Source organism: Monodon monoceros, unplaced genomic scaffold, assembly GCF_005190385.1.
Source record: "Monodon monoceros isolate NGI ecotype Baffin Bay Population unplaced genomic scaffold, NGI_Narwhal_1 Super_Scaffold_18, whole genome shotgun sequence".
NCBI classification, from domain to species: Eukaryota; Metazoa; Chordata; class Mammalia; order Artiodactyla; family Monodontidae; genus Monodon; species Monodon monoceros.
The window spans coordinates 39,636,964-39,650,017 of record NW_021703774.1 but is presented as its reverse complement, the minus strand read 5'-3'; the positions used below and the strand labels follow the sequence as shown (position 1 = coordinate 39,650,017).

Sequence of the window (13,054 nt, the reverse complement as noted above, 5' to 3'; positions counted from 1 at the left end):
CTTGACTCACTCTGCCAGAGGCAGTCTTTCCTGATAAGGCCCGTCACTCCATCTCGGTCTCCTCAAGCATCCCCGGGGACCCTGGACCACATGAAATCCCCTGGGGAACGAAGCAGGGTGGGCCTCTGAGTTGGAGACTACCTTCTCTGGGCTCCTGGAAAGAAACCCCACATCATCGTGGAGGCTTTACTTCTCCCTCCATAACCTTCCTAGTTTTCTCTCCCTCTTTGTGCCCCTGCTACGTTCCATGTGAAGGCAATTTTCCCCTTTCCCCACTTGGGGAGATTTTCTCATTTCGGGTCTATAGAGAATGACTTCTTGGGCCCCATTCAAAATATCTTCGATGTGATTAGATCATGGAATCAAACTGCTTCTCCTATGACTACATTATGACTTCATTTAGAAATGACTTGAGGGCCTCACTCAACCAGTTGCCTGGAGGCATCTTCATGAGCCTGGTGATAGAACAGAGAAGGAATTCCCTCATCCAGCTGTGGCCCAGCAGTGGAAGGAGAACTCTCATGGGGCTGAGTAACCTCTGCGACCCTGAGGGTCTCCAGCAGGGTGAGTAAAGCCCACTGGAGGCACGAAGTGCCCTCGAGATAGATGACAAAGAAGGGAAATCAAAGAGAAGGAAAAAAAAAATTGTGAACAGCAAAGAAGAGAGCAGAGACAGAGGGGAAGAAAGGAGGCAGAGGGGGGGGAGAAGAGAAAGATGGTCTTGCGGGTCCTGAGGGACTCTTGCCCCAGTTCAGAAGAACGCTCCTCGGGGTCACTCTGGTTGGTAGGAGCTGCTTTCATGCGAACACAGGCAGCCCAGCCAGAAAAACACTGTCCACTCTCCCCCACTCCCCCGGGTTCAGGCTACAGTCAGCAGGCCAAGAGCTATGGACTGTCAGAGACGGAAAGGACCCCAGGGAGTATCTGGGGTTCTCAGTGGAAGCATTTTAGGTGGAATGGTTCTTTACAGGGGAGGATGGTCCATAGCTTTGCAGGGCATTTACCATCTTGGCTCCCAGGCCCTAATGGGAGCATTATCACTGTTGATAAGCAAAACCCTCCCCTCCCACTGCACTTCTAACCCTTTTCCCCCAGGGGGCGCCCTGGCTCCTGTTGAGAACCTCTGTGAACACCCCTCAGTGAAGAGCTAAGCGGGGACTGAGGCCCAGAGTTGTAGAGGAGTTGATTCAAGTTCGCAAAAGGCCTTTTACACCTAGATCTAACCTCCATCTCCCTGACTCTGTAAGAACTTCAGGAAACAATCTGGCTGTTCCGTGTGGATGCTTCTCTAAACACTCGTAGAGGAGCAGCGAGTACGAGAAAGGACTCCTGGGTGGAGGGGTGGAGGGGTCCCTGTTTCTCTCTTGAAACTCTGTCTCAGCTGACACTAAGGTAGTCACTGCTACTTGCCCTCCTCCCACTCAGCTGACTCTCTGTCAACCCAGTGACACTGATCCTCCTTCCTAGAAGGATTATTCAGACATGTGCAAAAATGGAGAGGAATGCAGGGCTGGAAGTAGCTCCAGCTGCAGGGAGGTGGTGGCTGAGGATATAAAGTCACTAAAATTATCCACGCACAGACAGGGGCTGGGGCCCCACAGCTGATGGGCCTCTTGCCTGTTATGGTAATTTTCCACCCTTTGGGCCACTCCCTGGCTTCACTGTGGCACCCAACACGTTTAGAAATGACTTGATGGCCGTAGGTGATGCTGAAATAATAACACAGTGAGAATCACCAAACCCTTGCTAATCCTGACCATGCTACAGTAGGATGCCCAGAGTTGGATGGAGTTATGGGGTCATAATCAAATTTGTCACTTTCTCGTTTCCTAGCCAAAAGCAAGATTACCTGGAGAAAAGCCTGCTTGGTGAAGGCCATGGGTAGAAGCCGAGAAGCTGCTTTTCTCCATACACACCTCTAGGAACCAGGCTGTCCTGGATTCTAGTCTGTTGCAATGGCGGAGGCTGGGAGCTGGAGAGGGATGGAGGGGCTTGGTGCTCAGTTCTTCCCGTGGTCCCCACCTCTCACAGCCTTCATTTTACTCTCATCTCCTGCATCTCTCTTCCCTCTCTTCCAACACATGGTGGCCCCTGTCATCCCTCACCCAGCCCCGCAACCCACAAGTCAGGGTTTAGGAGGAACCGGGGAGAGACTCTTCCCTCCTTGTAACTCCTCCATCCACTGTGAAACTTCAGCCAAGATATTTGCCCTCTAGATTCCTCTCCTGACCTCCAAACACTAGGAGAAAAGAAGCGGCAGGGGCTTCCACCACCAAGAATAACCGTGGTCTTACTGGATTTGCTCACATCAAATTGTCCATAGGAACCCACAAGCCACCTGGGTTCCCTTGATGGGCAAACAACCAAGGCCACCTGACCCTAACTGGGAAAAAAAAAATCCCCATATTCTGACCTTGGGAGGAGTTTATGAAGGAAGACTCCTGGGAACCAGTGCTCTGCCCGGAAGAAGGGGCTGCGGAGAAGGGTCATGAGTCCAAGGGATTCAGAGGCTGCCTGCAGCCACTCTTCACCTTTTTGGGAAAGTTTACATTTTCACTGAACCATGAGCCGCCACCTGTGTGCTCCTGGGGCCTGCTCGGCTACAGCTGGGACCAGTTCAGGGCATGAAGGAGGCTGGTGGAATTGAATCTCAAGTCCCTGCACGTCTTCCTTCCTGACCCCTTCCCAGGCCCACTCCCACGCCTCAGGAGGGCGGGCCCTGACACCAGAGGGTGGCTTTGCACTCCCATCCGCAGTGTGACAGCCGTCCTCGGCGGGCACCGGTGTGCTTGCGTGCCTCGGCTGCACCACAAAGCGGCTGCAGATCAGAGCAGGGGCATGGCCTGGGGGAGGACCGAGAACAAGATTTCTCTATCTGGCCCACAGGAGAAAGACCAGCTGGGTTCCTCCCAGAGTGACTTCAGTGGGGCCCAACCATGGGGCCAGGCGCCGGTCACACCCTCTAACCTCACCCCAGCAACCTCATTATCCAGAGGACCAGGCAGGGCCGAGCCCCTGAACCACACTCAATGGCCTCATCCGCCCCTCTCAGCAGACGTAGGACCTTCATCTTGACGTTCTGGGTTTTTTTTTTTTTTAAGTGAAGCCCCAAATCAGTTCTCCCACATTGATTGATCAAACGGTGGCTCTCCAGGTGTGGTCCCTGGACCGGAGCATCAGTATCACCACGGAATTTGTGAGAAGGGCACCTTCTCAGGCCCCACCCAGATCTGCTGAATCAGGAAGGCTGGGGGCAGGGCCCGGAAACCTGTTTGAACAAGCCTTCCGGGTGGTTCTAGGTTTGCTCAAGCTTGAGAACCGGGTTATAGGATCCTTCTGTCTCTCCTCAGATGGGCCCTGTGTGCAGCCCTTTTTTCACCCTGTACTGATAACCCACCTCCTCACTCCCACCAGATGAGTCGGCCTCCTGCCCCAGCAGGATCAAAGCCGTCCAACGACGTACAGTGGTCAACTTCTACTTCCTCATCCCCCTTAAACCCTCCCTCTTCCCCACTGTTTTCTGCGGGCACAGACGTACGCCTCCACACTCCTGACCCTTTCTCTCGCCCTCTGTTTCTTCCACATCTACTACGCTGGGTCTTCTTCCTCTGGCCCACTCAGGACCTTGACATCACTTCTTTTTTTCTCTTTTCTCTCCCTTCTTTCCTTGCAAATGTATCCAGCTGTTGTTTCAGCTGTCAGTTCTGAGGGGGTGGCTCTAAAAGCATGATCTCTCTTTCCCAACATCCTCCAACTCCAAATCTGCGTTTTCAGCAACTTCTACAACAAACACCCTGCTCCCTGGGTGCCTAAGAAGTACCTCAAAGTCCACAGGCCAAACTCAAATTCACCTTCTTACCCCACTCAAACCACCACCAATACCACCACCATCACCAGCAGCTTGTCATCCTGACTTTTGTCTCTACAATCAGTTTCTAAGATCTTATTGGCTTTACCATCCCTGGGCGATCACAGTAACTTTTTCTGGTTAAAAACTTAGAGTATTTTGGACCGCAAAGTTCCTGTGGATCCAAGTAAAATGACTCGTACAGGAATCGCCTTAAAAACCAACGGCTGCCATTCTGTGCATAAATCCGTCAGGTAGAATGCCTAGGGTTTCATGTACCCTGAACGCCAGGGTCTCAAGGGGAGAGAAAGACTTTACGCACTGCTCAACGGTTGCTGAAGAGTGGGAGCCCCTCAGGAAAGGACTCAGGCCTCCACGGGCAGAAAGGATAATCTATCAGATTAAAGGGCCCCCTTCCCTGCTTCAGGAGCCACCAGATTCCCATTTCTGGGCCACTCACTCTATGCCAAATGACCCTCTCGGAAGGGCTTACATGTCCATAGTCCTGTGAGACAACTGCTACTTTGTTCAGGGACAGCAGCGGATGGATGTTAGCATCAGAGAGGAGGAGACACAGGGTTAGGGTCAGGGTCAGAGGCCATGTATGAAAGGCTTGAAGCCATCATGCTCCCTGAAAGGACACACCTATGTTGAAACCACCCTGACCTTCAGCTACAGGAGGAGCACCTGACCCTCCTGCTTTGTCATTCCTCCCCTTTCAAACCCTGGGTTACAGTCATTTTGCTCAAGGCCTTCCTGGCTGTCGATGCTGAAGCCTGGGATTGGCAGTGGGAGGTGGAGGGGAGATGAACAGGAAACCTTCCTCAGAACTGACAATACGTGGTCCTGTCCTATTCTTCCAAAAACAGAACCGATGCTCCCCTCCCCCGCCACCTTCCCAGAGTCAAGAGACCTGGGTTCTAGCCCCAGTGCCATCACTGGCCAGCTACACGACACAGCAAAACATGACAAACCTTTTTTGTGCTCTGGTTGCTTCATCTAAAAAGGAAAACCGTGAAACTCTCCCTTCTCCCTCTACAGAACTGATGTGACAGTTACATGCTTGCGTACAGCAGTTCACCATTAACAAATCGCTCTCATTACGTCTTCTAACTTGATCCTTACAGTACCTTGTGATATAGGCAAGAAAAGCATTTTTATCCTCTTTGACGGATGAGGAAACTCAGGCTCCCGAAGGATTTGCCCAGGCTGCAAGGTTAATAGGCAGCAGAGCCGGGGCCCAAGCTTGACCTCTGTACCCTGTACCACTCGGTCCCCTGCACGGTGAGAACCCATGTGACAGACACAGCATGCTGCTGCTATTAATCAAAGTAGTCGTTTTTCCCAGTGTAATTATGACCCACATATTTGCCAGTGGATTATCACTGCTTACTTTGGGTAGCCTCAGCATCTCCAATCCATCACTTCTTAAGTGGGTCATTTTGAACTAAGATGCAGGTGCGGAATCACTAGCTTCAGGACTAAAACAGGGGAGGATACAGTCACCCAGGGAAGAGGCTGAGCCTAGTGGTATTTCTGATGCCACCATCCATGGAGGGCGATCGCGCTTTCTGCTGGGCACAGAAGGCTAAGGTTTTAGGCCAGTTCATCACTTCTAACAATCTCATTTTTGGGGTGAGAGGACTTGAGCCCGGAAAGGCTGCGTGACATGCCTAAGGCCCCATAGCTCCTTCAGCAGCTGAGCTGGCTCCAGACAGAGGTTTCCTAACTCTAAGGCCAATGCTCCTTCCATGCTGCTGGGAGTTCGCACTGTTTCTCCATCTCACACCAGCTGGGGCTTATCCCTCCAACTGTGTCTCCACCTGACAGTCAGGAGGGTAAGAGCACTGCGGGTGATGTGCATGGTGGATCCTTTTCCATAAGAGATGTCCACCGAACGAGGGGCAGATCTCTTGGAGATCACCATTTGGTTCAAATGCCGAGCCCAGGACACAACTTCATCCCCAAGGGCCAGGACAACCTCCCAAACGTGTGTGTTAGGCCTTAATTTGGGGAAGAGGAAATACTACTCACGACTTGTCTCGCCTGCCGAGCCGTCTTGGGGGGCTCGCCTGCCTCCGTCGGGGGGACAGTGATTTTCCCCGGCTTCTCGCTTGGGTTGGAGAGTGGGCACTTGCAGGTTTCAGGAGCTGGAGGAGATACGAGGAGTTACCACACTGCTTCCTAACAGCCCCAGCCTCGCGCCTTCCTACAGCCCAGCATCTCAACCCCTGCCCATTCATGACCCCGGGGTTTAGAAAGCCCTGAGCTGGAGGCCTCCTCCTGACACACAGATGTGCTTCTCTCATGCTGCACTGACAAGAAGCAGAGGTACCACTTCCCAGAGGATGACAGGATTACACTTGCGCCCCTTTCCCCACGGCAGAGAGAGGAGCAGAGCCCAATGTCTCAGCCTCCTGGGGCTGTTTGGTTGCTCAGAAAATTCCCCTCTCGCGAAGGCAAAGTCCCATCCATGTTGCCCCAGAAGCCAGCTTGTTCCTTTTCTGACCCTCCCACCCCGCACGCATGCGCAGAGTGGGTCCAGCTGATCCAGGATCTCCATTACAGGTGCTGCCAAGTGAAGTCCCCAGGTGCTAACCACAACCAAGCCTGAATTCGGCATAATCCCTTGCCCCTGCGGGTCTCAGCATACACACAGGCTTTCTCTCTCAGTGATTCCACGAGCTCTGGAGGAGCAGGGACAAACAGGCATCCTGTCACCTTGGAAGTGACATGGTAGAAGGAAGAAGGGCTTATGAGTGTAGTTTATATAAAGCCAGCAGAGCGCATGTTCCTTTGTTTGCTTTTGTGACTCCAGGTCAGAATTTTATGCCAAAGGGCTTTGCAACTTACAAAGCAAAGCAGAGATAAAACACGACTCTGAAATAGATTATACAGCAAGGTGACCCACTCATCCTGGCTTGCCTGAGACTTTCTTGGCTTTAAGTACTGAAAATCTCATTTCCTCAGAAACCCCTCAGTTTCAGGGAAACTGAGATGACTGGCCACTCTTACTATAAAGACAAAACAGAATAAGACAAAACTAGAGCCTTAGTATAAAATGACTAACATTTTAGATTGACTCGTAGAAGGAACTGCAGGCCAAGACTCTGCTTCAGCAACAACACCTAAATTGAGCTTAGCTCTAGTTTTTAAAGTAGTAAATGCAAAGAGACTTAAATTGTCCATGTCAAAAATTGAATGATATTTTTTTAACAGGGTGCCTACTAAGCAAGATAACCTCAAGAAACTTTTGACCATCTCAGAAACACAGGGCACGTGGCAATAGAGAAAGAGAGAGGGAGGGAGGGAGAGAGAGGGAGAGAACGAGGAAAGAACTCTTACATTGCTCATTTGCCTCCCCTGCACCTACCTTCATTCTCATGTCCCTGGCATATTTCTCCAGCTCCTTCCTTATGTCAGCCCTCAACATCTTTGAGACATTGAGGACCAGCTGCTTCCACTCGATGGGCTGGAAGCTATGAGGCTCATGGGGGACATACAACCCAATCTTGACCTTCTTGACTGTGTGAAGATATTTCTTGTAGGAGTCTTCAAAGTCAAAGATGAGGTCACTCAGAGTCCGAAAGGTCAATGGCTTGTCCATCAGCTCAGCCCTCCGGCTCATGCCCAGTGAGCCATAGCGGCCATTGCAGTAAATCCCCAGCACAACATGGTGAAAGTAGTTTCCTGAGAAGTAGGTTTTAAAGCTGATGGGGAATCGCTCGATGGAAGGCTGTCCATTGGTTAAGTATCTTAGAGAATCTGAGTCAAGGAAGAGAAACGAGGCTTGAAGACACCAGAACTTGGACTCCCAGGAAAGGAAGGTAGCCCATACGGTCAGTGGGCCCACCCCTCTGCCTCTGAGCAGGCCCAGGCCTGACCTTTCCAGACCGATCCTCTTATAAAGGATTCACTGGATATCTTTGAGTACCCGCTACATGGTGCATACCAAACCAAATTAATATGGGACAAAAAGGGAAGACTTGTCATCTTCTTTAGTAAATAAATAAATGCAAACAAAACCATCAACAACGTACTTTATCCTCCCTTGGTGCTCTACAGGGGATGATAAGCTATTAAAAGTTGGTTTCTGCCATTGGAATGATGTTCTCAGTCGTTAATTCTGGCTGGAGTATGTGGGACAGACCAGGAATTGAAGGCCTCTGCAATGGTGCTGGGAGAAATGACAACCAGAGCCCAGGCAAGGCAGTGGAGATGTAAGACACAGACCAACTGACAGGATGGGAAGGGACAGAATGGTGTCAGAATGGGTCATATCTGCGCCTTGTCTGCTCCTCTCATTGGCCCCAGCATACCCATGCCGGTAGCCTTGGGTACCACAGAGAGCTGCCTGCAGCATCCGAACCTCAGGCTCCCTTCAGTCCCCAACCCAGCTGGTGTCACAGCTCAGCTCTCTCCACGTGTTGGCCCGTCTGGATTGAGCCACCCAGCCTCTTACCATTAACTCAGTTTGGGCCCAGCAACCCCACATGGTGCAGTTTCAAGTAACTACCCCCACTGGCTCCACACGCTGCAACGACGGACAGGAGGCACCACATCCTCAAGTCCACCTCAAAGTTTCTGGACAGCCCTGGCGTGGTCGTGGAGACTCAAAGACCCAACTCCTCTGGAGAGGGATACTGGTAGTTCAAATACACCCTGCTAAAGACCGTTGGTGTCTCCAGACCTTTTCTAAGGGAAATAACAATCCAGGCTCTTAACATGGTGGCTTGTGCATGGCAAGTGCTCAGTAAGTGGGTACCATTCTCCACTCTCTGAGAACTTGTCTTCACCATTTCTTGCCCCTGCTCCAATTTACCTTCCACACAGTGGCCAGAATGATCTATTGAAGCTAAAATTTGGTACATGTCACTCTTCTGCCTAAGTTTTCAGTGTCTCTCACCTTCTCCAGGACTTGGTCCAAATCCCTCAGCAAAGTCCTGCCATGATTCAGCCCCTGCTCATCATCCCTTTGTACCGTCTCATCTCCCCCACACTCTGGGCTCACACACTGACCTACTGTTGACCCATGACTTTTTTTTTTTCTTTGCCTGCAGTGCAGCTTGCAGGATCTTAGTTCCCCACCCAGGAATTGAACCCACACCCTCAGCAGTGAAAGCACAGAGTCCTAACCACTAGACCTCCAGGGAACTCCCGACCTGTGACATTTTTGAAGGATACACCCTGAGACCATGAAGAACCCAAAGATCTGTGCCCACTGCCCTCAGCACATACTCCCCCAGAATATGAAGTCAAATATAACCGAATATTTTAAATGACCTTTACATTACAAGGCCATGAGACCAAAGTGACCTACGAAACTTTCAAAAACAAGCTACTAAACCCACTGTATATGACCTCATGTCTCCATCGTAGTATAACTTCTTTTATGGCTTCACTCACACATCAGTCTTATATTGTGGGGGATTTAAACCTGGCAGAGATCTTTGGGGTCTCCTAAGAATGAGCAATAAGGATGCTATTGGGGGTTTCCCTGGTGGCGCAGTGGTTAAGAATCCGCCTGCCAATGCAGCGGACACGGGTTCAATCCCTGGTCCCGGAAGATCCCACGTGCCGCAGAGCAACTAAACCCGTGCGTCACAACTACTGAGCCTGTGTGTCACAACCCGCGCGCCTAAAGCCCGTGCTCCGCAACAAGAGAAGCCACCACAATGAGAAGCCCGCGCACCACAACGAAGAGTAGCCCCTGCTCACCGCAACTAGAGAAAGCCCGCGCACAGCAACGAAGACCCAACACAGCCAAAAATAATTAAATAAATTTATTTTTTAAAAAAGGATGTTATTGGGCTTACTCTCTTTACACAGGCTGCACTCTGACTGGAACAGCCTCACTTCCTGGGTGTGATACCTTCCCTGACCTTCCTCAGTGTGGGTTAAGTCTCCCACACCCCCTGCAAGAACTCCCACAGCACTTGGTGCTTATTCATCCCGCTTCGTGTGTGTGTGTATGCGCGCACACGTGTGTGCGTTTGTATCTTGTAATGGCAGGAATTGTGCTTTGCATCCTGGTATCCCCAGGCACCGCACAGGCCTGGCACACAGAAGTACCTGGTTAGTGCTTGCTGAAAGGATGAATCTTAGATTGTGAGGATACATTTCCTTACGTTTAAAAAGACTGTACTCGACAGAGAAAGACAAACACTGTATGATACCACTTACATGTAGAATCTAAAAAAATACAACAAACTAGTGAATATAACAAAAAGGAAGCAGACTCACAGATACAGAGAAGAAACTAGTGGTTATGAGTGGGGCGGAGGGGCAACATAGGGATGGGGGAGTGGGAGGTACAAACTGTTGGGTGTAAGACAGGCTCAAGGATGTATTGTACAACATGGGGAATATAGCCAATATTTTGTAATAACTGTAAGTGGAAAGTAACCTTTAAGAATCATATTAAAATTTCTTTTAAAATAATTTTTTTTAAAAAAGGTCTGCACTGGGTGTGGGGCTAATCCAGTACCCTTAAAAGAAAGAAGCCTTGTCCTCTACCCTCAATTAAATCACAGATGGCTCCTCTCTATAAAAATGGTTACCTGCTTTCTCTTCACTTTATCATGTGAGATAAACTGGCAGTAAGGGAGTGAAATCACATCCTTCTAAGTCCTCTTACATAAATTCTTACTTGCTTTCTGGGGCGAGTTCTCTGGGGCTGGAACAAGGGCATTCCTCAGTTAAGTCAGTGTAATAAACACTGGGTGAGTGTTTCCTGTGCCAGACAGACTGCTAGGTAGGGCTGCAGAGCCAAAGATGAAGACTCCCCGGAAGTCTGATAGGGAGACAGACTCAAAGTGCACACAATACCATCAGTATGGCAGTTTCTCAAGCAAACTAAACATAGAATTACCATATGACCCAGCAATTGTACTTCAGGTACTTCAGGTATATATACCCAAGAGAACTGAAAGCAAAGACTCAAACAGATACTTGCACACCAATGTTCACAGCAGCATTATTCACAATTGCCAAAAGGTGGAAATAACCAAAGGGTCCATCAAGGGATGAATGGATAAGCAATGTGTGGTATATACAGACAATGGAATATTATTGTCATAAAAAAGGAAGGAAATTCTGCAATATGCTACAACATGAATGAACCGTGAGGATATTACACTAAGTGAAATGAGCCAGTCACAAAAGGACAAATACTGTTATGATTCAACTTTATGAGGTCCCTGGAGTGGTCGAATTCATAGAAACAGAAAGTAGAATGGTGGTTGCCAGGGACTGGGGACCCTGTGTTTAATGGGTTTAGCATTTCAGTTGGGAAAGAGGAAGTTTAGAGATGAATGGTGGTGATGGTTGCACAACTGCGTGAATGTCCTCAATGCCACTCAATCGTACACTTAAAAATAGTTAAAATGGTAAATTTGTGTTATGAATATTTTACAGTTCTTAGAAACCCCGCATTCGCAATATATGTGTCAAGTCATTATGCTGTACACCTTAAACTTACACGGTGCCCTAAATCAATTTTATCTCAAACTGAAAAAAACCCATCCCAACGTGACGTGTGTTGTGAGAGAGGCATCCCTGCCACCTCAGGAAGAGCAGAGAAGAGCCCTCGGGACCAGAATGAGTCCCACAGGACAGGTAGAGTCAGCCAAGGGGAGAAGAGTGGGGAGGGGACTGCAGGGACCACCAGCCCATCCTGTGACAAGTCACCAATCACTTGGATTTGCTCCATCACTACAGCAATCAGTAAAGCCTTGGGACCTGGAGCCTCTGTGAACGGAGAGGGAGGGGAGTAAGAGGTATGGATGAGGGCTGGGAAGTAGCCTGAGCTTTTCTAGGGAAAAGGGAGCAGCAGTGCCCCAAGCTTGGGGAAGATCTGCCCAGTACCCAGCCTGCTGGGGCTATGCCTCCCCTGCCTCTAATGACACACCTGTTGTTGAATAAACCATAGCACTTCAGCACCATGATTAAGCCCCACCAGGGCCAGTGAGGCCCCCTAAAGAGCTGCCATGATTCAGAAAATAATTTGGAACCAAAAGTCTCTCTCTCCAGCATGATCAAAAAAGCAAGATCAAAAGAAGTGGCCCTTCGCGAATGAATCCTGAACTCGGAGCTCACGTCAAACAAGAGAAAACAAGGACAAGCCCATGGACACAGCTTCCAAGCAGCAGCCAAGCCAACCTGTTTCAGAGTTGTCAACACACCGCTTGTCCCCTAGGACCTGTGGAAGGGCCCATGGGAGGCCGACCGATGACCCAAGTCCATCCTTCACTGTGCCTGGGAGCAAAGCAGGCCACAGGGCTGCTGACACAGAGCAAAGACAAAGAGGCCATAACTTTTAGAATTCAGCTGTGTTTCTTGTCTGTGCAAGAGTCACATTTCCCTGAGTTCAGCTGTATTTCTCCACCCTCCCTCCACTTTTCTGAAATGACACACCGGTTAGAACAAAGGAGAACCCAGGGCACACTACCCTCTGATTCGGACAGGCCCAAAGGCTGGCCACAGGTCCATCCCCCCAACCGCAAAGGTTTTATTGGTAACTCCGGTAACCTAAGCTAATTTCGGCTTGGACTGATATAATTGCTCGGCGACAAGACAACTGTGTACGGGACTGCCGTGTGAAGCAAGATGACCTCCATCCAGGGGCCCTGCGACCTCTGTCAGCACAGGGTCTGAAGGCAGCTGGTGCCCGTGGTGATGGGCTCCCTCACCCATCACCAGCAAATCCCCGACAATTGTTCACCCCATTAAACTTGCAGGAGGGTCTGCCCAACAGCTGTGCTGACTCCTGCCTCCAAAGGGTGGGGCCCGGAGCCATCTGCTGCCCCCCCCCGCCCCCATCCTGCCCTCCTGCTGGGCTCCCAGATGCGGTCCATCTCCTTGGTGGGGAACAGGGAGGAGGTATGACTGGAGGGCTGGGCAAAGGCCTCCACAAAGCTCAAGTTTCCATTTTTCAGACGTCAGCCTGGGCACCTGCGGACAGTCCTGTTTCAGATCCAGCCAGCCAGCGCTCTGCAGACTATAGGGGCGGAAATTCCCCTCCCCACGAAGATGTCCAGGGGGCCGGGAGAACAGACCAGACCCAGCCTACTGTCCCCAGTCCGATTCTGAGTCACCAGTCCTCCCACTGACTTCTGTATCTGCTCTCTCTCCTGGTTTTCCTTCTACCTCTCTGGCCTCCGAGTCCTGTAAATTCTATCTCCTCGGGATCTCTTGAAACGGTCCCCT

General features: G+C 50.4%; 1 protein-coding gene across 1 annotated transcript in view; it reads right to left on the bottom strand.

The window, feature by feature from the left end:
- The window catches only part of VASH2 (vasohibin 2), a 34,570-nt gene that overhangs the window by 7,174 nt on the left and 14,342 nt on the right, over window positions 1-13,054 (bottom strand). Inside the window, exons 6-7 of the mRNA XM_029229131.1 lie at window positions 7,221-7,602; window positions 5,882-5,997 (exon numbers count right to left, since the gene is read on the bottom strand). Coding sequence (XP_029084964.1) covers window positions 5,882-5,997; window positions 7,221-7,602 — 498 coding nt within the window. The remainder of the gene's footprint in view (window positions 1-5,881; window positions 5,998-7,220; window positions 7,603-13,054) is intronic.